This window comes from Vitis vinifera, chromosome 3 (assembly GCF_030704535.1).
Source record: "Vitis vinifera cultivar Pinot Noir 40024 chromosome 3, ASM3070453v1".
NCBI classification, from domain to species: domain Eukaryota; kingdom Viridiplantae; phylum Streptophyta; class Magnoliopsida; order Vitales; family Vitaceae; genus Vitis; species Vitis vinifera.
Genome location: NC_081807.1, coordinates 19,441,439 through 19,465,526, shown reverse-complemented (window position 1 = coordinate 19,465,526; position 24,088 = coordinate 19,441,439). Strand labels below are relative to the sequence as shown.

Here is a 24,088-nt window from a genome sequence, read left to right as displayed (position 1 = left end):
AATCAAAACGCATTTCAATACTTAACAAGATCTCACGAATTTTTTGGATATAGAAGACAAAACTTCCATGGAAACTTCTCTCAATCGGGAAGAGGACAACATGACAAAAGTTCTTATGAAGGAAACAACAAATCTCAATGTCAACTATGTGGGAGAAAGGGTCATGTAGTCATACAGTGGTACTATCAATTTGATTAATCCTTCATTAGACCCTCACAATTTCAAGGGTATCGTCCTTAAGGGAACATAGCTCACCTTCCACAATTTTCCCTTGGAATCTCTTCTCCATCCATATAGCTTGCAACACTAGAAATCTCACAAGACACCAATTGGTACCCAAACTCTAGAGCAACAAATCACCTTATGTCTAACCTCAACAATCTCATGACCAAAACACGATTCTTTACATTAGATCAAGTCTTAGGAAATGGTAAAGGCCTTTCTATTCACCACATTGGACATGCATCATTTTCATCTCCATTTGTTCCTTCAAATTCACTTGCCTCAAAAGCAACTCCTATATGTTCCAGAAATCATCAAAAACCTTCTTAGTGTTTCAAAATTCGCTAATGACAATCATGTGTCTTTTGAATTTCACCCCATCTCTTGTTTTGTCAAGGATCTTGCCACCAGAGTAGTCCTCTTGCAAGGGCAGCTTAAAGTAGGGTTATATGTATTCAATAATATACAAAGGAGGCTTAAAGAATGAATTTTTGACACTAGCTGCCACATCCATCTTTGGTTATCCCAAGCATTTTGCACATTTTTTTTAATATTGACTGCTCAAATTGAAAAGAAATTCCTAAATTTTAGATACCCAAAACCATTTTCTCTAAAAATCATAAAAAAAAAAGAATAAAAAATATATTCTTTCTCAATTTTGGTATATAAATCTTTTAGAATTCATAAAGACCATTCTATAATTGTTGGTCCGTTATTATATTTATCGATTTTACAATAGTAATATAGTTTCTCTTAAAATTATCAACCTTTCGGTTTTTCACATTTTCCTATCAAATTAAAAAATAAATAAATAAATAAAATTGTAACATATTAAATACTAAACCCATTTGGATATGTCTTAATATCAATAATAACAAATTTCTCTTAAAACAAGAAGAAAATCCCTAATTTGAAAATATGCCCAAAATCTGTATTTTCAATTAACGAAGAAAATGTCTAAATTAGAAATACTTATTTATAGATCGCAATAATTAATTTAAAATTAATTTAGGCTATCTTATATGGGAACTTACTCTAAACATTATAAATACGATAAAGTTAATTAGGTTACTTTTTTGTTCTTAAAAAGTTTTCCTTTTAAGGAAAAAAATGTTTAAAATTTTATTATTTTTATTTTTATATATCATTAAATAATATGCGACAAATAATACTATGAAAAATATAAGAAAAATATTAAAATATTTCTCCTCCAATTTTTATTAAAGAAAATGAAGAAAATGGAGAATAGACTGATCCTTCTCTATTTTCTTTCAACCAAAACTTGGATCCAAATACCTCATTAGCCTTAATAAAAATCAAAATTCATGGATTTTCATTTCATGTAAAACAAGTGAAAATGAGGTTGCCATCTGTTGAGGAACCAATATTAATACAAGGTGGTTGTCTTATCAAGTCTATCATATCACATGTGTACTATTCATGATGGGTGGATGGAGAACTTTTAGTCTTTTACCACTTCTTTTTTAATTTTGGAATATATGTAAAAAGGAATAAAGGAAGAAAGGGATAAGGATAAAAGCATAAATAAAGGATGTATAAAAATTATCGGGTAATAAAAAAGATTATTTATTAAAATGGATTAATTTAAAAACGAAAAATTAGAATACGTTTGAGAGTGATTTTAGAAATCGTTTATAGTATTTCTTACACTTGAATGATAAAAATTTTAAATTATTAAAAATATTTTCTAAAATCATTACTAAACAAACTCTTACTCTTTTATAAGAAAAAAAAATGCATCCATTATTTATTTATTTATATAATCAAATTATTTTATAAAAAGACAAATAAGAAGGAAAAAAATTATATTTCTAATTTGAAAACTTATTTCATAAATTATTTTATCTTTTGTCATAACATGACGCGAGAGTTATGAAGTTACATGGAGTCCATTTATAAATTATATTTATATAAGGCAAATAATAATAATAAATTAAATTAAATACATAAAAAATAAAACGTCCCTTGAGGACCACAGGAAAACTGAAAAAATGGAGATGTCAAGGGCTTCCTTTGGGCTGCTGCTGCTTCTCCTTCTTGGTTTTCTCATTATTTCATCATCTGCAACTTCAGATTCAATATATGAAAACTTTGTTCAGTGCCTATCAAAATATTCATCCCCATTTGACCAAGCTTCATCAATAGTCTATGCCCAAACAAATTCTTCATTCACAAATGCTCTTCAATCTTATATCCGAAACCAGCGATTCAACGCATTTTCCACGCCAAAACCCTTGATCATTGTCACCCCCTCGGATGAATCCCAAGTCCAGGCTGCCATAATTTGCTCTAGACGCATTGGAATACAGCTGAGAATCCGAAGCGGTGGCCACGACTACGATGGCCTATCTTATGTCTCTGATGTCCCATTTTTCATCCTCGATATGTTCAATCTTCGGTCCGTCAACGTGAATATCACTGATGAAACTGCTTGGGTTCAAGCGGGTGCAACCCTAGGAGAACTCTACTATAAAATTTGGGAGAAAAGCAGAGTACATGGATTTCCAGCCGGGGTTTGCCCTACTGTTGGTGTCGGTGGGCACTTGAGTGGTGGAGGCTACGGAAATATGTTGCGAAGATATGGACTCTCTATTGATCATATTGTGGATGCCCAGATAGTCAATGTTAATGGCTACATTCTCGATCGAAAATCCATGGGAGAAGACCTCTTTTGGGCCATTAGAGGAGGTGGTGGAGCTAGCTTTGGAGTCATATTGTCATATAAGGTCAAGCTTGTCCGAGTTCCTGAAATTGTTACAGTTTTTCGGGTCGAGAAGACCTTGGCCCAAAACGCCACTGACATAGTCTATCAATGGCAGCACATCACTGACAAGATCGATAATGATCTTTTCACGAGGCTTCTCCTCCAACCTATCACGGTGAAGAGCGACAATGGATCCGCCAAGACTGTTAGGGTAACCTTCATATCACTGTTTCTTGGAGACTCGACCCGTCTCATTTCAGTGATGAACAAGGATTTCCCAGAATTAGGGTTAAAGAAAGAGGACTGCATGGAAATGAGCTGGATTGAATCAGTCCTCTACTGGGCTAATTTCGATAATGGAACATCGGTGGATGTGCTGCTTAACCGGACTTCAGACTCAGTGAACTTCTTAAAGAGGAAGTCAGACTACGTACAGAAACCCATATCCAGAGATGATCTAGAAGGGCTGTGGAAGAAGATTATGTTAGATTAATTTTTGTAATTAATCTATAATTTGGGTCACACATGTAAATAATTAAAATGTGTGTGCTATCATTTAATTAAGCCTAAATATAGTGATCTAATTAATAATTGATTAATTGGCTTAAGGGTATAATTGTCATGAGATTATTGTGTAGATACCATTAGACAATTATCATTTCTATGAGGGGCAGAAATATAATTGTGATAAAATTAAAACTGCCCTAGCGGTTTATAAATTGGGTTATGGTCCCCATTCTACGACTACGCATTCCAATTTCTGAAAATCCTCTCAGAGAGAAATTGACACAGAATCTAGTGGCTAGAATTGGAAGACCATCTCAAAGGGTTTTCTTCCTATAAGGTTTCTTCTTCAATGGATTCAGGTATGCTTCCGCTATTATTTTTCTACTCATTGTTTTTAATAAGGAGATTCCAGCATATATGAAATTAAGGTATTCACCTTGTTAAATATTCTAGTATATATGAAATTAGGGTATTTACCTTGTTAACTATTCCAGTATATATGAAATTAGGGTATTCATCTTGGTTGATTTTAACAAGACTATTCTAATATATATGAAATTAGGGTATTCATCTTGGTTGAATTTTAACTAGACGGAATTTAACAAGTGGTATCAGAGCCTACTCCTTGATTAATTCTTTGAGTTATTATTTTAATATATGTCAATGGATTAAGATTTATGAAATATTGAGTTGATAAAATTTATTATTATTATTATTATTATTATTATTATTATTATTATTATTATTATTTAATAGCATTTTATGATATTAATATTTAAGTTATTGATCTAGCATTTTAAATAGGCTAATTAAAGCGGAAAATCACCAAAGTGACATCTTCCGTGTAGATTAGTCTGTTCGAGGTGTTAGATATTTGTGTGTATGTGATTCATGCGGGTATTGACTGGCCCAAAGGAAAGTTAATATTTGGTCAAATTGCATACATACTTGTGGTGATAAATATGTGATGATTATAAAGGTAACTTAATGTGAATAATAAATCAATCCAAAGATAGATTTATTATTTGACATAACTTATCATCAATGTTTGATCACTACAACAAGAGTACCACTTACAGTTAATATTACTGTCCAAAGACTTGATATTAATGTTGTGCTAGGTATCTTGAAATGTCATAATTTGCTTTTAAATTTAAAGATTATGTGTTTAATTGCTTATTTTATGTGAGCATGATGGTTTATTTGATTCATTTTATTTTGTTCTGGATTCAGCTTTTATATCAACTACTTCTATATTTGCCAACATCAATAATGTCCCTATGTTAAATGGGACTAATTTTAAGGACTGGAAAGAGAATATGATGATTCTCTTAGGCTGCATGGATATAAACTTGGCCTTGAGAATGCCCAAACCCGATGAACTCAATGAGCAAAGTACTCAAGAGGATGAGGTTTATTGGGGTAAGTGGGAACGTTCAAATAGGCTAAGTCTTATGATCATGAAGCGCGGCATTCCAGAAGCTTTCAGGGGTGCGGTAACCGATGAGGTTACTAATGCCAGTGACTTCCTTGCGGAAATTCAGAAACGTTTTGCCAAAAACGATAAGACTGAAACGAGTACGCTTTTAGCAAGCTTGATTTCAATGAAGTATAAAGGCAAGGGTAATGTTCGGGAGTACATCATGGAGATGTCTCATCTTGCTTCAAAACTTAAGGCTTTGAAACTCGAGTTATCTGATGATTTACTCGTGCATTTGGTTCTCATCTCTCTTCCTGCACAATTTAATCAATTCAAGGTCAGTTATAACTGTCAAAAGGATAAATGGACTCTTAATGAGCTCATTTCATTCTGTGTGCAAGAGGAAGAGAGATTGAAGCAAGACAAGACCGAAAGTGCTCATTTGGCTAGCACTTCGAAGGATAAGGGCAAACGAAAGAATAAGGATAATAAGGTTGCTGCTTCTAATGGTCCAGAACAAAAGAAACAGAAAGTTGAGGTAACATGTTTCTTCTGTAATAAGCCTGGACATACTAAGAAGGAATGTACCAAGTATGCTGCTTGGCGTGTTAAGAAAGGTATGTTTCTTACTTTGGTCTGTTCTGAAGTTAATTTAGCTTCAGTATCTAGAAACACATGGTGGTTAGATTCTGGTGCTACTACTCACATTTGTGTTTCTATGCAGGGTTGCCTGAGTTACCGAAAACCAAGTGATGCTGAAAGATGCATCTATGTCGGAGACGGTCAGTCGGTAGAAGTAGAGGCAATAGGGCACTTTAGATTATTATTGAAATTTGGTTATTTTTTGGATTTAATAGATACTTTTATTGTACCGTCTTTCAGACGGAATTTAATTTCAGTTTCTGTTTTGGACAAATCAGGTTATTGTTGTTCATTTGGAAACAATAAATTTACATTATCTATTAATTCAAATGCTGTAGGAACCGGTTTACTTAATGTTTATGATAATCTATATTTGTTGGAAACTGTTCCATCCTATAATGAAACCTTGCATGTGGAATCACGAGGTACAAAACGTAAATTGAATAAAGATAATTCGGCCTCATTGTGGCACAAACGCCTAGGTCATATCTCTAAATCTAGAGTTGAGCGACTTGTGTCCGATGGGATTTTGGATTCACTTGACTTTTCAGATTTTGATATTTGTGTTGAGTGTATTAAAGGAAAACAGACCAAAACAAAGAAATTAGGTGCCAATAGAGCTACAGACGTCTTAGAATTAATTCATACAGATATCTGTGGACCATACCCTACGGCATCTTGGAATGGTCAACAGTACTTTATAACATTCATAGACGACTACTCAAGATATGGCTACCTATTTCTTATACATGAGAAATCACAATCATTGGACGTGTTCAAAACATTTAAAGCAGAAGTTGAGTTACAACTCAACAAAAGAATAAAGAGCGTCAGATCTGACCGTGGTGGTGAATACTATGGTAGATATGACGGATCAGGTGAACAACATCCAAGAACATTTGCTAAATACCTAGAGGAATGTGGGATCGTCCCTCAATACACCATGCCAGGATCACCTAGCATGAATGGTGTAGCAGAAAGACGAAACCGAACCCTTAAGAACATGGTAAGGAGTATGATTAGTCATTCTACTTTACCCGAAAAACTCTGGGGTGAAGCACTCAAAACGGTAGCTTATATCCTAAATCGGGTGCCAACTAAAGCGGCTGCTAAAACGCCTTATGAGCTTTGGACAGGTCGAAAGCCCAGTTTAAAGCATTTTCATATTTGGGGATGTCTAGCTGAAGTGAGACCTTATAAGCCTTATGAAAAGAAATTGGACTCTAAAACAGTTAGCAGCTACTTTATTGGCTATGCAGAGCAATCAAGGGGTTTTAAATTTTATGATCCTGCTATTAGGTCAATTTTTTAGACGGGAACTGCAACATTTTTTTAGGATGTTGAGTTTGGGGGGAGAAATCAGGCTAGGAATATTGTCTTTGAGGAGGAAGAGGGATCTACTATTGCTTTTGATAATGTACAGGTTTCACTACCTATCATTGATCAAGAAGTAAATTTGGATCCTCAACCAACAGACAATATTGTTCAACCCTTAATTGCAAATGAGGGCATTGCTCCTGAAGAACAAACTCAACAACCTCAAGAAAATATGCCATTAAGGAGATCCACTAGAGAGAGGAGAAATGCAATTTCGGACGATTATATCGTATATCTCCAGGAACGTGAGGTAGAAAGTGGAATGATGGAAGATGATCCAATCAACTTCCAGCAAGCCATGAAAAGTTCCAACTCTCAGAAATGGATTGAAGCCATGAATGAAGAGTACAAATCTATGCAAGACAATAAAGTTTGGGAACTTGTCCCATTACCAGTTGGTACGAAGCCCATTGGTTGTAAATGGATATTTAAAACCAAGCGGGATTCAAATGGTAATGTAGAAAGATATAAAGCACGTCTTGTAGCTAAAGGCTTTACTCAAAAAGAAGGAATTGACTTCAAAGAGACCTTCTCTCCAGTTTCTATGAAGGACTCTTTCAGGATAATCATGGCACTAGTTGCACATTATGATCTTGAGTTACATCAAATGGATGTTAAAACAGTGTTTCTCAATGGTGACATTGATGAAACAATTTATATGGTACAACCAGAAAATTTTGTGTCCGAAGACTCAAAGAATATGGTTTGTAAATTAACTAAATCCATTTATGGGCTCAAGCAAGCTTCTCGTCAGTGGTACTTCAAGTTTCATCAAATTATTGTCTCATATGGTTTTGAGGCAAATCTTATGGATGAATGTGTGTATCACAAATTCAGTGGGAGTAAGTATATTTTCCTGGTTTTATATGTCGATGACATGTTACTAGCCACAAATGATATTAGCATATTGCACGACACCAAGAGATTTTTATCAAAACATTTTGAGATGAAAGATCTTGGTGATGCCTCCTTTGTCTTAGGAATCCAGATACACCGAGATCGTTCTAGGGGTATTTTAGGATTGTCACAAAGGACTTATATTGATAAAGTCCTCCAAAGGTATGGCATGCAAAATAGCAAACCAGGTGATACCCCTGTCGCTAAAGGAGACAAATTCAGTCTTAATCAATGCCCTAAAAATAGTTTAGAAAGTCAAGAAATGCAGAAGATTCCTTACGCTTCGGCTGTGGGGAGTCTAATGTATGCTCAGGTATGTACACGTCCGGATATTGCGTACATTGTTGGCATGTTAGGCAGATATCTAAGTAACCCTGGAATGGATCATTGGAGAGCAGCCAAGAGGGTTATGAGATATTTACAGAGAACAAAAGAGTACATGCTTACATATAGGAGATTGGATCAGTTAGAGTTGATTGGGTATTCCGACTCCGACTTTGCTGGATGCCAAGACAGCAAAAGATCCACATCAGGCTATATTTATCTGTTGGCTGGTGGAGCAATTTCATGGAGGTCTGCCAAACAGACACTCGTAACTTCATCCACCATGGAAGCAGAGTTTGTAGCATGTTATGAGGCATCCAATCAAGGAATATGGCTACGAAATTTTGTCACTGGGCTGCATGTTCTGGATAGTATTGAAAGACCACTGAAGATATTTTGTGACAATAAATCAGCAGTTTTATATTCTAATAATAACAGGAGTTCTACAAAATCAAAATACATTGATATCAAGTTCCTAGTTGTAAAAGAAAAAGTACAGAGTGGACAGATATCCATAGAGCATATTGGAACAAACTCCATGATAGCGGATCCGCTTACAAAGGGATTACCACCCAAGGTCTTTCATGAGCACACTGCTCATATAGGTGTTGTCTCATTTGAGGATATCCAAATTTAGTGGGAGTTTGTATTATTCATTGTATATTGCTCTATGTTATGTTTAGACTTTATCTATACATTTGGATTGTGTTCTGCAGAAATAAAGTATTCATTTTATTGCACTCTGTTAAATTATGCTAAAGATTTTATCTCAATAAAGTTAAGTTGGACCAGTTGGAAATAGGCATGAATAGATCACATTGCATGTAATTTCCATGCTATGCACTCATGATTGATCTATGTCATTTAGCTGTGCAGATATATGTGACCATTGATTGGTCTAGTAACGATTGATGTAACAAAGGCCACCTTGATCCTATGTCAGTATAGGTAATGGACGAGATTGTTCGGATATACCCTAAGGACATGATAGCAAATTTTGAGCTCATAAGGTTAAGCACATTTATTTGATTACATATGCATGTGGCCCAGTGGGAGATTGTTAGATTAATTTTTGTAATTAATCTATAATTTGGGTCACACATGTAAATAATTAAAATGTGTGTGCTATCATTTAATTAAGCCTAAATATAGTGATCTAATTAATAATTGATTAATTGGCTTAAGGGTATAATTGTCATGAGATTATTGTGTAGATACCATTAGACAATTATCATTTCTATGAGGGGCAGAAATATAATTGTGATAAAATTAAAACTGCCCTAGCGGTTTATAAATTGGGTTATGGTCCCCATTCTACGACTACGCATTCCAATTTCTGAAAATCCTCTCAGAGAGAAATTGACACAGAATCTAGTGGCTAGAATTGGAAGACCATCTCAAAGGGTTTTCTTCCTATAAGGTTTCTTCTTCAATGGATTCAGGTATGCTTCCGCTATTATTTTTCTACTCATTGTTTTTAATCAGGAGATTCCAGCATATATGAAATTAAGGTATTCACCTTGTTAAATATTCTAGTATATATGAAATTAGGGTATTTACCTTGTTAACTATTCCAGTATATATGAAATTAGGGTATTCATCTTGGTTGATTTTAACAAGACTATTCTAGTATATATGAAATTAGGGTATTCATCTTGGTTGAATTTTAACTAGACGGAATTTAACAGATTATTGAATTAGGCAAACCAGGGATGGTGTTCAATTCATACGGAGGGCGAATGAGTGAAATCCCCGCATCTGAAACCGCCTTCCCACATCGCGCTGGGAACATATTCAAGATCCAGTATTCAGTGAGTTGGCATGACGAAGGGGCTGAGGCAGACAAGGAGCATATGAACTTGATAAGAGAGCTTTATAGCTACATGACCCCACTTGTGTCCAAGTCCCCTAGAGGTGCATATCTCAATTATAGAGATGTTGACATTGGTATTAGCCACAATGGTAAAGATAGCTGCCAAGAAGGTAGGGTATATGGGGTCCAGTACTTTATGAACAATTTTGACAGGTTGGTGAAAGTGAAGACTGCTGTGGACCCTCAGAATTTTTTTAGGTATGAGCAAAGCATCCCACCTCTTCCATATTAAAGGGAAATGGATTCAGAGAAAGCTTTGTATGCTAGGTCATTGCTCTTGACCATAGAAATAATACTTGGTTCCTTATTATCCACATGGTTCTTGCCCTTGTTTGAGAAGAACGGATTATCATTGTTCAGGAGATAATTGTGTTTTGGACCTAATGGGGCTCAAAAATTAAGTCGTGATCCATATAAGTTCACTATTTAAGCTCAAGACCTAGAAAAAATGTGAAAATTAAGAAGAAGAATATGAATTTTTTATCTTTAAAAAAATGACATTTATTGATTATGAAAAAAAAAAGAGTAGAAAAACATTAATTTAAATTTTATTTTTTTCGCAAACCTTAATAAAATTTAATATAATTTTGTGATTTGGACAAAAATACACTATTTTCCAAAAAAAATAAAAATAAATTATTATTATTTAAAAATCAAACATCTTGGAAAATATTTTTTTTTTTAAATTATGTATATAAAAAATAATTGAAAATATGTCAATTTTTTTTTTTTTAAATGATATATTTTTTTAAAAATTAGTTTTCTAAAAATAATAAAATTTCAGAATAATTATTAAAAAAAATTAAGATAAAAAGGTTTCTCAAATATTATAATAAAAAATAGTTTTGAAGGGTATATTGGTTTCTTCATATTTTATATCTTTTCCATTAATTATGCAATTTTTATGGGTCAAATCTTAATTTTTGAAACTAATTGGGTCCAAAAGACAATTATCAATTTCTTTAGAGCTTGTACATGTTTCTATATATAGACTAGAAACTCAATTTTAGTTTATATAAGAAATTATTTTATATTTAATCAAAATTTTATATATAAAAAAAAAATATTGATCTTATGAAAAATTTAATTTTAATATGGATTATCCCAAACCTGGTTTATCTTTGTTTTCTCTTTGCAAAACAAGGAGAGTCACTTTGTACAAGGAATGCTAAAAGAATTTTTTTTTCTCTGGAACGATTCCATAAATGTAACTTTGGTAAAATTAAGAATTATTTTTTATAAGAAGGAATGCTAAATCCTAAGGAAAATCATTTTTTTTTTCATGTACAATCGTACAAACTATAACTTCTGCAATATTTTTCTATTGCACTGTCGGCATTTGACAGAAGTTATTCAATGCATGTTTGGATTAAGGAATCACTGAGAATTATTGTATTCTTGGTGAAAAATTAAAGAAAAGCAAAAAAGAAAGCACACAGATTTAACGTGGTTCGATAGATTATCTATGTCGGAAACAAGAAATAAAACTTTTACTATATATTAAATTAAGGTTACATAAAAAGGTATTTATACTAACCCTCAGGTAATAAAATTCCAAAAATACCATTGAACCATACCATGGGAGGGGGTTGCCCCCCGCTCCACTCCGTCATTTACCTCTTTTTTTTTCATATGTATCTTTCCCTCGATATAAGCCACATACTACAACAATTACTTTGAATTTGAAGAGCCCCTCAATATGAGTCACATACTATAACAATTGCTTTGGATCCGAAGACCCTGCAAGTTATCTCTTTCTTATTGATCATTTTAAAATTTTTGAAGGCTTCATTATTAATTATAATGTAATTAGTTTGATGTAAAGTCATTTGTCTATTTATTGTAACTTATCATAATTTTAATTTCCAATTTATAAGAATATTCTTCCCAGATGCAGTGTTAACTTCTTGTTGACAGTGTTGGAAGCATAATATATAGAGGTTAGTTTCTCCCCTGTTAACTTCTTATTTAGAAATTTTAAACTTGAAAGAAAAAAAAAATTGCCATTTTTAAAATGCGGGTTCCATTGAACGATAGTTCAGTAATACCTAATGTTGAAACTAATGAGTGGGGGTATAAGGATAGCCTCAACCAACAAGTTAGGTGCACAGCTTCATTATAAGTCTTTGTGGTTCAATTTCATTATTAATAAAATAAGAAATATTTGGTTAAAATGTATTATATAATTATCAAATTATGAATCTAATAATTTCCATATTTTTTTCTTGAAAAATAACCCATTTAGATACAAATGCACTTTATCATTATTTATATGTAAATTTTAATAAAGTGGTTATTTTTATAAGAAAATAATGAGGGCATTTTTGTCTAAATGAGGTAAAAAAAAGGTGGAAGGTTAAATTTCAAAAATTGGGTCATCAAAACCCTTTTAATCAAATAACTCTTTCCATTTTTTTGGTGGCATTTTGTGCTTTTTTTTTTGTTATTCTCATCTCCAATGTAAAGAGATGGTAAAGTCTGACAGAACACAATTCAAATCCAAAACTTTTTTATTTTGCAAATTTAAGTTGAATATAATTGTATTTGAATCAAATTCATCAAATTGAGTATTATCGTATTCGAATCAAATTCATGTCAATCTATATAACTCATTTACAATTTATATACCACGAATTTGATTTGAATTAACCCATTTTACAATCATAGTAATTAACTTAACTATAATTATAAATTATTTAATTCATATTTGATTTTTTAAAATTTACTTTTAAATGCATTTACCGATTAAAAGGAATACCTGAAATGATCAATAGTAGTACTTATATCATTAAAAAATGATACATTAATGATCAAGGTAGTACATTTAACCAAAAGTGTATGAAATACTATTTTTTTTTTATAATACTTAAAATTTATTTTTTATAAACTTATTGGTTTTTTCATATGCTTAAAATAAAAGATAAAAATGTCACATTCTTTTATTTTGGAAATAGAAATCAAATCAATGACTCAAATCAGAAAATTCTTGAAAACCGTTTAACTATAAATAACCAATAACCAATATCGTTGTAAGGAAGGAAATAAGGCAAATATGTGGGACATTTCAAAAGGAGAACGTTTCAAGCTTCCACTTAATGGTTTGCAATCCTAGGTAGGGATGACAATGGGACAAGTTTTTTGGGGTACCCGTCTCATGTTGCTCATAATGGGACGAGATTCAATTTTAATAAACGGATTTAAAACGGGTTAAGGAATTTTTTTAAAATCTGGGACGAGTTTCGGACAAGTTTGGGTATTGCCTCATCCTGCCTCGATTGTATATAAAATTAATTTAATTTAAAATTTAAAATTAATTTAATTTAATTTTTATTTTGCTATTTTTAATATATAAATAATAAAAAATATTTTTAATAAAATAAGTTATAAAAAATATAATAATTTAATTATTTATAAAATATATTTATTTTATTATAATTACAATTTTTAAAAATAATTTTAAAAAAAATAAAACAGGAAGGGTATGAGAATTTATCATACTTGCCCTCACCCCATTTAATTTTTTAAATGGGATTAGGATGAGAATCATTTTGAATAAATGGGATGGGATTGAGATGAGAACGACCCGTCCTGAACTTGCCCCGTTGACATCCCTACATCCCTAATATCAAGCCCTTTTTTTTTTCCTCTCTTGCTTCCCTCGTGAACCAATGAAAACTACTAATCAAGTACTCTAAAAATGAATCAAATAAATTTTGAAAGACAAATCAAATACTAAACAAATAACAATAATAACACCAACATCAAATACAGAAAATACAAGAGTGAGCAATCAATCAAATAATCCCTTGCTCACCCTATGATAATAATCCAAAAATGATCAAAAGGGAAGAATGATGAACACAAATACATGTATAGCCTATGTATAGAAGCACTCTCTCTCAATATCCTCAGAAGCAAGCATCCAAGACACAGCAGCAACACAAGGCAGCACAACTGCACATCAGAAATCAAATTCATTACTCTCCATGAATCCACTCATATTTCAAAAATATCAAAGATATAGATTTTTATATCTGCTTAACCAATTCAAAGTAATACATCCCAAAAATAAATGTATAGATTTTCTTTTCTTTTTCTAATATCAAACATTAAGCAATTTTTCAAAAAGACCCAAGTTCATATATAACCATATGTTTAGAAAGATAAGAATTATTGTTGGGGATTTTTTTTTTTTTTTTTTAAGTTTGAAAAGTTTAGACAAGTATGGTTCTGCCCTTTCAAAGCAACAAGCTGAATATCAGAGATAAATATATAGAGGTTTCCAGTTTCCACATACCATCCTTTCCAGAAGCCCTCACCCCTGGACTTGGTTTCAACTGGAGGAGGATTTTGGGGGTTGGGAGCATCTTTCATGGGATAGCCAGCTGGGGGTGGAGCCACATATGGTCCTGATGATGGGTATGCTGTGGATGGTGGTGGAGGATACACTTCTGCAACAACATTCATATATATGTTATTATCATCATCACTTCCTAGCCTTTCCCCTCCATTTTCCTTCAATCTAAAACTGGGAAAAAAAAGAAGAAAAAAAATACCTGGAGCCTGGTGTGAGTGACTCATGTTTTTCAATGGAAGAAGACACAACGAGATCAGCGAATATGAAGAATTAAGTTTGGAAAGATGATAATGAAGAGACTGTCTGCTGGGTTATGGGTATACAACTCTCTCTATATATACAAACCAAAGAAAGACGGTGCAGCAGCTCTTCGAACAAGCAGCAGCGGGCAAGGGCGGCGACACCGCGTGGGAAACAAGAAGTAGTTGTTTAAACGCAACACGAAACGACACCGTTCCTTTTTTTGGTGCTCGGCACGTGGCGCATACGCGTGGTAGGCTGCAAGTCCTAACCCACCTTAGGAAGCAACGAATGCTTTTTTCCCATAAGAAAGGACATTCAAACAAAGGGTCTAGAAGGTTCTAGAAGGTTCTAGAAGGTTCTAGGACATTCAACACGTAATTTTGAAATCTGGGCTTTTCAAATATGAGGTTCTCAGGGCTTGCTAGGCAAAACCCTTAGCCTCCAAACAAAGGGTCAGGTGTGGTCCTCTAATTTTGGAGTGGACTGCCCATCGACATCATGGATGCTTTGGCAAAAATTTTAAACAGCTTGACAACTTAAGCTTGCAAAGATGCATTTCATTTTGTCCTAGTGCATGGCACATGATGAATATAAATATAGAAGATTATAGATAAATTAATTAATTTTTAACATATGATGGAATCAATAAATTATTGAAAAATATCTAAAAGTTTGGTACAAAGTGGCGGACAAGTGGAATCCTTTCATCACATCATTCAATGAACAAATCATATATATGTCCAATTAGTAGATATCTTTATCCATGAAGATGATTTTTGTCCGATGGATAAATTTAAAAGCAATAGGAGTTGATCTTGAAATGATTCATGCATTAATATTTATTAAATCAAATATTAATAATTCATTTGACTCCATATTAGTTTGGTAAATAAAATTTCTCATTCCTAAATGAGTGGGTTGATCATTACACCCATAAATATCGATCAAATTCAAATTAATAATAATAATATATGCCATAACCCAAAATTTGAAAGGTAAAAATAATATTTAAATGTGTTAGGGCAAAATTTTAAAATGTGACCCATATTTTTACTAAATTTTTTCTAAAAATATTAAATTTTATTTCTTTATAATAAAAGTATTTTTTTTAATAGTACATTCACCCCAATACTATTGTAATTACTTGAACTTATTTTTCTATTTTAAAATCTTAAGTTAGAAGATATCTCATAAGGGCTTTAACTAAAATAACATTGATAGTGAAGTTAAATTCATTATTTTAAAAACCAGTAATTTTGGTACTATAAAATAACTTCTTAATAAGCCCAAACCACCCAAAAAAAAAAAGAAAAAAAAATCTGGAAATTTAAAGTCTGTTTGGTTCATGTTTTCTGTTATTAATAACAAAAAACATAAAAAACTTATTTGGAAAAAGGGGTGTGTTTTTTTTTTTTTTGTGTTTTTCGTGTTCTCAAAAACTACTTTTTTGAGAACAATAAAAAGATGTTTTCATTGTTTTTTTACTATTTAAATAATAGATCATTTTTTGTGTTTTCTCTTCTTTCTTTTTATGTTTTCCTAATTGTTTTTTTATATTTCCACAAAGGTGAGGTCTCCAACTACTACACCCCCACCCATAAACTCTTTCTTCTTCTTTAAATTATTGAAATTAATATACTTACACATGGTTACAAAATTATTATTTGTTTAAGAAAGTTATAGCTAATGTAAAAATTTCAAAATGGAATAATTTTTTTTAATTTAAATGAATTGTGTATATCGAAATTATTTATATATTTATAATATCAAGTTAATGGAAGAAAATTTTTTATTAATTAAAAAAAATAACTTTCAAATATGTTTTTTTTTTTACTTATTCTAAAAAACTTTTTTATTAACTCAACCAAACAAATTTTTTTATTTTTGAGAGCAAAAACTGTTTTATAGAATTCAGTTCTTATTTTCTGAAAACACAAAAAACTATTTTTAAACACTATTCTCAAAAACTGTTTTTCATAACAATTTAAAAAAAACAGCAACCAAACAGGTTACTTCGGTTTTGTTTTGTTTTTTGTTTTTTTTTTTTTTCCAAATAAAAAATACTTTTATTAAAATCATCCAAGCAAAGATATGAAATTTTATTAAGCTTAAAAAGTAGAATCAAACGGACCCCAAATGGTCTTAAAGCTTGGCTGAAGGAAGCAATAAAGTGCTCATGGCCCAGGGAAACATCTCCGAAGCCAAGGGACTCACGCGGAGACCACGTACACCGCCAAGACCAAGGCAACCGTGTAGTATATTTTGTATGTGAACAACTAATTCCTTCGTCTAGTCCTCTTTTTGTTCTTCCTGACGCGGTGTTTTCAAAATACGACGAACCTTCTCCAAATCCACTTTTTTTTTCCTTCTATATATACTATTGTTATCAATCATTCTTCCACACAACTTTTTCATCTTCTTCTCTATAGCTTCTGGTCTCTCCTTTTTCCTTTTTCATAAGTTTGTGAGGATTAAGCATTGTTCAAATTAAAATGAGTTACCCTCATCAAAAACAGCCTTCAGGTAACTTCTCTTCCATCTTTCACCTTTTTCTTTTAACTGCATTTGGTTACTTGGAAATGGTTTCTTAGAAGTGGAGTCTCCAATTTATCATGGTTCAAGTTTCTTGCATTTATGTAGTTAATTATGAAGTTAATATGAATGTTGGATTGGATATGAATTTGCAGTAGCAGGGTATCCTCCACAACCTGCAGCCACTGCATACCCTGCAGGGCCTTATGTGGCTCCTCCGCCAGTCGGTTATCCCATGAAACATGGTCATGACTACCCTCAGAACCCAGCTGCAGTGGAGACCAAGGCCAGGGGTGATGGCTTCTTGAAAGGATGGTATGTATAAATCTCTATATTTCTTAGTTTTTTTTCTTTGTTCTATATATATGTGTACACATATATAGATGGAGACTAATGAACTTGATTTCTTGGGGAAATGATGTGCAGCTGTGCTGCCTTGTGTTGCTGCTGTCTCTTGGACGCTTGTTTCTGAGGATTCAACCAGAGAGAGAGAGAGAGAGAGAGAGAGAGAGAGAGAGAGAGTTCATATATTTAATACATATTCTTTTGTGTAGTTTTCATTTTCCTCTTTAGAGTGTAGAGACTGGATTATTATTGTGTGAGCAAGGGGATTACTCGATTGATTGTTCACTCTTGTATTCTTATATTTGATGTTATTACTATTATTATTATTTTAGTGTTAATTGATTTGGTTTACGAAATTCATTTGATTCATTGTACCATTCAATGATGCCACGAGATGTTCTAGAACGTTCTGGGACCTTCCATATGGAATTCTGAAACTCGAGCTTTTCAAAAGTACTATGAATATTAGGATCCTCAGCCATAAAAAAACAGAAAGGAAAGAAAGAAAAAGGTTAAAAATGGTGTTGTAGCAGATTGCACATCCACGTCATGGATACTAGGCAAAATTTCCAAAGATCCTCCGGTTGGAGCTTGACAAAATTAATTTTCAAAATAATTTTTCGCTATCACCTAAGAGATATCACATGATATGAATCTGTATTTCTGCACTGTTAAAAGAATGAACCAAAGTTGTATTTTTTATATGATTTTGAAAGTTTAAATTATAATAGCGTATATGCATATATAAGGGGTAGTAGGTTGGTTGATGGCCTAGGGGTCTCCAAAAAGCCCGTGGCCCGCTTTAGGCCTGGCCCGGCCCGACGGGCTAAAGCCCGGCCCAAGCCCGTTTATGGGCGGGCCGGCCCGGCCCGGCCCGTAGGCCCGCCTTTAATTTTTTTTAAAAAAATAATATACTATATTTTTATATATATATAACTAACTCATTTAATAAGCACAAAAGAAATGTAGCTCAGTTGGTTAGAGCCTTGAAATTTAAGCTTGAGGGGAGGGGTTCGAATCCCCCCCTCTTCCTTCCTTTATTTAAAAGTCATTTTGGCTTATTTAAAAAAGCCCGCGGCCTGGCCCGCCAGCCCGCTAGCCCGCGGGCTCATAGGCCGGGCCGCGGGCCTAGCATTTTAGCTCGGCCCGGCCCGTTGACATAGGTCCGGCCAAAGCTGGGCCGCGGGCCTCCTATTTACAGCCCGGCCCGGCCCGTTGGAGACCCTTAGTTGATGCTTTAGCTTAAAAAAAGAATTTGTTTAAGTGCAAGAGGATTTGGTATAATGATTTTCCTTCTTATGTTTTGACATATTTGTAAAGAGCAAATCAGAGCTGTCATATTGATTCCAAGATGGTAAATTTTGTTGGAACCCACACGGATTGGGTATTGATAATAATTTACAAAAATCTATTTTATTTCATTTTGTTTTGTCTATTTTTTTTCAATGTAATAATAAATATATATTTATAATAAACTAATTATACTTGCACTATGACTCTAATTCATAATCAAATTAGGAGTCCTTATTGGCATAAGAAACCTAATTAAATTCATAACAATCTCTAAACTTTCTTAAATTCTTAAAATTCTTTTAATTTGTTTTTAAGTCAGATTAGTAATTTCAACAACACCTCCTTTAAGTCAACCTTTAAAGTCAATCACATTAAGTATTATCTTCAACTTCCTAGACACATTTGCCTTTAATGGCTATGTGCAGTTTGATCTTTTGATATAGAAAACTCATCCTCAATCTCACCATCTTTCACAATTCCCTAATATAATGAAACTTAGTAATTATGTATTTGCTTTTACCATGAGACATCAATTTTTTTGTCAATGTAGTAAAATAGGCTTATTAATACGTACACAAAATCCTTGTATGACCTTTTTTTTGTCATGTTATAATTGAGTAAACATCTTGCAAAGTCAAACAATTTTTTCATAAATTGACCGATAATTCCCACTCCACAAACAATAGCTGGAATAATAAAAGTCAAATAACAAAGACTTTCTAGTTTGCCCTTGAAGTATATGGTATTTACTAATTCTTCAATGTTTTTTTTTTCATCTTTAATCCCTTTACAATGGGAGACAAATGTTGATGATGATTCCATTTTCCATCATTTTAGAATGTCCTCAACATATATCTTTTGTGAGATAAAGATACCATCATCCATTTATTAGACCTTGATTTTAAGAGAATAAGACATTAATCCAAAATCTGACATCTCAAATTGTTGTGTCATCGCCTCTCTGAAATCTTCAAACATTTGTTCACAATTTCCTATAAAAATTAAATCATCCACATAAAGGCATATAACAATTACATCATCACTATAATTTGACTTATGTCAAGTATGTTCTTAAAAGGATACTTTTGAAAAACTATGTTGCTGAAATTGAGCCCTAAAAAGTATGACATGATATAACAAATAAAGATTCATTTATAAATTTATTTATTTATGTCTATTGGTTTCCCTTTATCTATTTTGTATTAATTGGATATTTGAGCATATAAGCTCTACATCACTTGCATTGTACATGATTTGGGTGCATTAGGAGTTGTATAGAAGATCCAAGTCATAAGATTCCTTGCAGAGTGATGAGTTGTTCATAGTTGATTAATGGGTTTGGGTAATTCATCTGAGATTGTAGTGCACTATCTTTTAATTGGAGGGATGATTTACTTGGTCATTAGAATGGTTTTCCCATAGTGAGTGTCCTAGTGTATGTGATACATACTAGATGGAAGCTATGGTGAAAACAATTAACTTTGATTTATTTCCAAAATTAACTTCCTCTTTGACTAATTCATCTAATTGTGAAAACCATTCCTTTTTACCATACATGAAATTGTTGCATCCTATATTAAGGTACTAAACATCTTTGTGGTTTATGTTTGATGTTATTATGGGCTAACACCAAAATTTTCTCCCTAAGAGATGTAAGACATCACATTTATTATAATATTCATGGGGCTAAAGAAAAACAAAATAGGTACAACCAAGCACTTTTAAGCTTATATATGTAGTCTTTAAGAGGCACACCAAAGAGACACTCAAAAGGATTTTGGTTGTGAGAATTATTGATGTAGATGGAGTAAAAGTAATGGCGTAGATCGATAGAATTGAGAGTAGCTTCACCCTAGATAGGTTCAAGAGCACATGCATCAATTACTATTATAAGGAATATTTGGATTTCTCTATTCCTATCCTTAGATTATTAAAGTGCATGCATAAATATCCTAAGGCTCTGTAGATCCATATACAAAGGAAGCATATAGGTAATAAAGAATTTTAGATCTAGAAAGATGTGTTTTGCCTTAGATTTGGATATTCCCACATCAATTCTTATTTGTGAAGATGAGCCAAATACACTATAGATCTTTAAAACTCAATCACCTTTTGCCAATAGTTCTTTTCGAATCTTGACATTAGAAGAATGGAATCCTCTTGATGGCCAGGGTTCTTTTCTCTTTAGAGTGAATAGGAAGACGAGACTGTTAGTAGTGAAGTATTAAACTAAGGGGTGGGGGATTTATATAGGCTTCCAATTGGCTTAAATAACTTGACTTCATCTTAGGCTTAGGTCACTTAAACTAGCCATTTGAGTCCTAATTGATTAATTAGCTTTGTTGGGCTCCAATTACTCAATTAATCTAGTCTATATAAACCATTTAGTAGCTCTTCTGCAACTTTATGTATTTACTGTTGGGATAGAACCCTTAAAAGCATGACATGATATAACAGTTGATGAAATTCATTAATATTTATATTATGATTTTAGTTTTCTTGCATTATTCTATCTCTACATTATTTATGTTGGGCATTTATACCTGCATCACTTGTGTTGTACATAACTTGAGTGCATAAGAAGTTGTATGAAAGATATAAGTCATAGGTTCTTTGCAAGATCAATGAGTTATTTGTACTTAGTTCATTAACTTAGGCAATCTAGCTAAGGTTGTGGTGTACTAACTTCTAATTGGATGAATGACTTGTTTTAGTCATTAGGATGAGTTTTCTATGATGAGTGTACTAATGTGCATCGTTACACATTGGAAAGGACATACAATGTGTGAAACCTAGGTTTGATTAATATCAGTTTTGATGATAACAAAACAAGGTTTAAAACTAATAATTATATTTCAAGTGTGATTAGGCAAAACGATTTCCAAAGTAGTAATCACAAAGACAAGACGATTTCCAAGGTATAAAAATGATTGTCTTTTTTTATACTCCAATTTCGACATTTGAAATTATGTAGAATTAACTTTGAATTTGTAACATCAAAGTGAAGTTTCTCAAATACTTTTAAAATATAGTAGCTTTTAATTTTGATTTTTGATTTTAGGAAAACACTTGTATGACGATTTGTGATATTCGAATATAGTTGTAAAGTATGACAACTTCGAACTTGGACATTAATTGTTTTTCGTTGCATTTTATATCTAGGAGACAAAATATTAACTTCTACACGTGAGAAGGCAAAATATACAAGGTGTCAAAGTAAGAGGGGTAACTAAATATCATGGAGAAGATGCTTATATTGACGTGTTCTTGAAACCAGGTTGTTGGTGCATTTGTCGGAGGCCCAAGTGGCAGGCAGCATTAGGTAGGAAGTTGGATGAAGTCAAGCCAAATTTAAAGACAATGGGCCACTCACCGCCCTCGAAAAATCAAACTTCCCAGTCAACACCCCTATATTTTTCCACACTAAAAATTAAATCTTTGGACCCACTACCCACCCCCATGCCCTATCACCATTGTAGATGGTTTCAATATGTGTGTGCAGGCGATGCCGGCAGCGATAGCCTATCAACAATTACAATTTCATCTGGGTCTGGTCTCAATTTTGGACTTCAAGTTTGGAATTTATTCAAGGTTTTTCTGTCTGTGTATGCCACTCCAGGCTTCGGATTTCCCAAGTCACTGTAAGCTGTGTAGAGGTTCTTTTCAAAGGAATTTCAGTATCCTATGATATTTTGACAGTAACATTACGGTGTCTTATGAAGTTGGATCTTGGTATTAAAGACCACTTCTTAGTTCTTACTATTTGGAAATATGGAAGATGCCGTTGAAAATTAAATGACATGTACGGATTGGGTGCACATATTTAAAATTTTTAGGGAAAGGAATCATGAAAATGATCCTCTTAATTTCAAAACCTTTGTTGAAAACATTTTGTTTTTAGAACTGAAAATGAATTTTTAGGTCGGGAAAACAAAAAAAAATTATTCTTAGTCATGTAAACGTATTTTAAAGTCATAAAAAGCTATTGAGTTTAACACGAATATGTATACGGAAGGAAATATATCATTTGATATTTTATATTTGACTCTTGTACAATGCTTTAAGAGTTTGTTTAGTAATGATTTTAGAAAATGAATCTTTAGTTTAAAAAGTGTTTTTGAAAAAAAAAAAATTATGTGTTTAACAAGATTTAAGAAACGCTTTTAAAAATCTGAAAAATAATTCATAGTATTTATTAAGAAAAACATTTCTAAAAGAAAACATTTTTACTAAAAACATATTGAGTAGAAACATTATCGAATAGATTCTATAGGAAGTGTTTCTAATCTTTTTAACACTTGAAAATTTTTATCTTTAAAGTATAAAAAAAACTAAAAATACTTTATAAAATTACTACCAAACGCATTCTTAATGTGTTTAAAAATGTTAATACTTAAAGTGTTTTCAAGAACATCACTTATCTATCAAGTGTTTCTTCATAAAATACTATAAGCGATTTTTCAATACTACAAGTTATTTTTCAAATTTTTAAGTGTTTCATAAATTTTGTCGAACATATGAGTTAAAAAAAAAATACTTCTTTAATTAAAATCGCTTATTAAAATCATTGTCAAATAGACTTTTTATTTGTCCTACCCCTTCAAAGATGTTTATTTATCCATATGGTCCCTATAATACCATGGATATAAGAATAATTTTATGTTCTTTATTAGCTGTGATTGTGATATCTCGTATTTAATAAGAAAAAAAGTTCTTGACACTATATATGTAGTAAACTCATTTTAATAATATAAACATGTTTTAAAATTAAGAAAATTTACTTAACTTAAAACAAACAATATCTATATAGAAATAAGCAAATCATTACAAAACCATCCTCAAAACTATTTTCAAAAATTGTTTTATGAGAAAACTCACAAATGGAGTCTAAGGGTTTGTTTGGTGACTATTTTCGAAAACAAATTTATGTTCTCCGTAATAAAGAAAAAAACTGAGAAAATACACTTGGCAACTAGAAACTATTTTCTGTTTTATGTTTTTAAAAACTTCAATTCCTAAACAGACTTTTATTTTACAAAATACCATAAAACAGTTACCAAACAAGCTCTAAGATTCACTCTTTGTCATTTGACAAACTATTGAAAAGTTGGAATGAAAATGATATGTTTAAATTGATGGTCTTGTGGAAAGAAAATTTTGCCAAAACATAAATGAATCAATCAAACCAGTAGAGGGAGTAGCAGTGACCGATACGCCCAACCCACCTTCCCCAAGCTTTTTTTTTTTTTTTTTCTCCTATTTATCTTCACATTTTTCCAACCAAACACAGCCTTGAGTGGTTGAGGGGGAATTACTCTGTTTTCCTTGCTT

The 24,088-nt window shown here is 32.3% G+C and overlaps 4 protein-coding genes across 5 annotated transcripts in view; 3 read left to right on the top strand and 1 right to left on the bottom strand.

The window, feature by feature from the left end:
* The first annotated feature begins 2,094 nt into the window (after positions 1 to 2,094).
* Positions 2,095 to 10,354, top strand: LOC100246147 (berberine bridge enzyme-like 21). Its single transcript, XM_059735706.1, is given in 2 exon segments — positions 2,095 to 3,431; positions 9,809 to 10,354. Coding segments are annotated over 2 exon segments (1,743 nt in total). The 5' UTR covers positions 2,095 to 2,234.
* LOC104878925 (uncharacterized) lies at positions 4,715 to 5,701 on the top strand. The gene is made up of 2 exons (XM_010649885.2): positions 4,715 to 5,491; positions 5,599 to 5,701. The coding sequence occupies exons 1-2, from the start codon at positions 4,735 to 4,737 to the stop codon at positions 5,625 to 5,627; spliced, it is 786 nt and encodes a 261-aa protein (XP_010648187.1). The 5' UTR covers positions 4,715 to 4,734; the 3' UTR covers positions 5,628 to 5,701.
* Positions 10,355 to 13,717: 3,363 nt separating the features above from the next.
* On the bottom strand, positions 13,718 to 14,770 carry LOC100259788 (protein CYSTEINE-RICH TRANSMEMBRANE MODULE 9). Its single transcript, XM_002270504.5, has 3 exons — positions 14,544 to 14,770; positions 14,285 to 14,438; positions 13,718 to 13,941 (listed from the first exon to the last, which is right to left on the bottom strand). The coding sequence occupies exons 1-3, from the start codon at positions 14,566 to 14,568 to the stop codon at positions 13,896 to 13,898; spliced, it is 225 nt and encodes a 74-aa protein (XP_002270540.1). The 5' UTR covers positions 14,569 to 14,770; the 3' UTR covers positions 13,718 to 13,895.
* A 2,204-nt stretch (positions 14,771 to 16,974) lies between these two features.
* Positions 16,975 to 24,088, top strand: part of LOC100254685 (protein CYSTEINE-RICH TRANSMEMBRANE MODULE 6) — a 33,327-nt gene continuing 26,213 nt past the window's right edge. The window contains exons 1-3 of one of the 2 annotated variants that reach the window (XM_059736059.1): positions 16,975 to 17,110; positions 17,275 to 17,434; positions 17,546 to 17,627. In XM_059736059.1, coding sequence (XP_059592042.1) covers positions 17,080 to 17,110; positions 17,275 to 17,434; positions 17,546 to 17,591 — 237 coding nt within the window. In that variant the 5' untranslated portion in view covers positions 16,975 to 17,079 and the 3' untranslated portion in view covers positions 17,592 to 17,627. Of the gene's footprint in view, positions 17,111 to 17,274; positions 17,435 to 17,545; positions 17,821 to 24,088 lie in introns of those variants that run through there. The other variant, XM_010649886.3, reaches the window with a different exon arrangement.

Bases quoted from the DNA above. Each gene is read 5' to 3' on its own strand.
- LOC104878925 (XM_010649885.2), top strand. From the start codon at position 4,735: ATGTTAAATGGGACTAATTTTAAGGACTGGAAAGAGAATATGATGATT. The intron at 5,492-5,598 runs GTATGTTTCTTA...GTTTCTATGCAG, and splicing joins TGCTTGGCGTGTTAAGAAAG to GGTTGCCTGAGTTACCGAAA.
- LOC100259788 (XM_002270504.5), bottom strand. From the start codon at position 14,568: ATGAGTCACTCACACCAGGCTCCAG. The intron at 14,439-14,543 runs GTATTTTTTTTC...ATGTTGTTGCAG, and splicing joins TCACTCACACCAGGCTCCAG to AAGTGTATCCTCCACCACCA. The intron at 13,942-14,284 runs GTATGTGGAAAC...TCTGATGTGCAG, and splicing joins GAGGGCTTCTGGAAAGGATG to TTGTGCTGCCTTGTGTTGCT.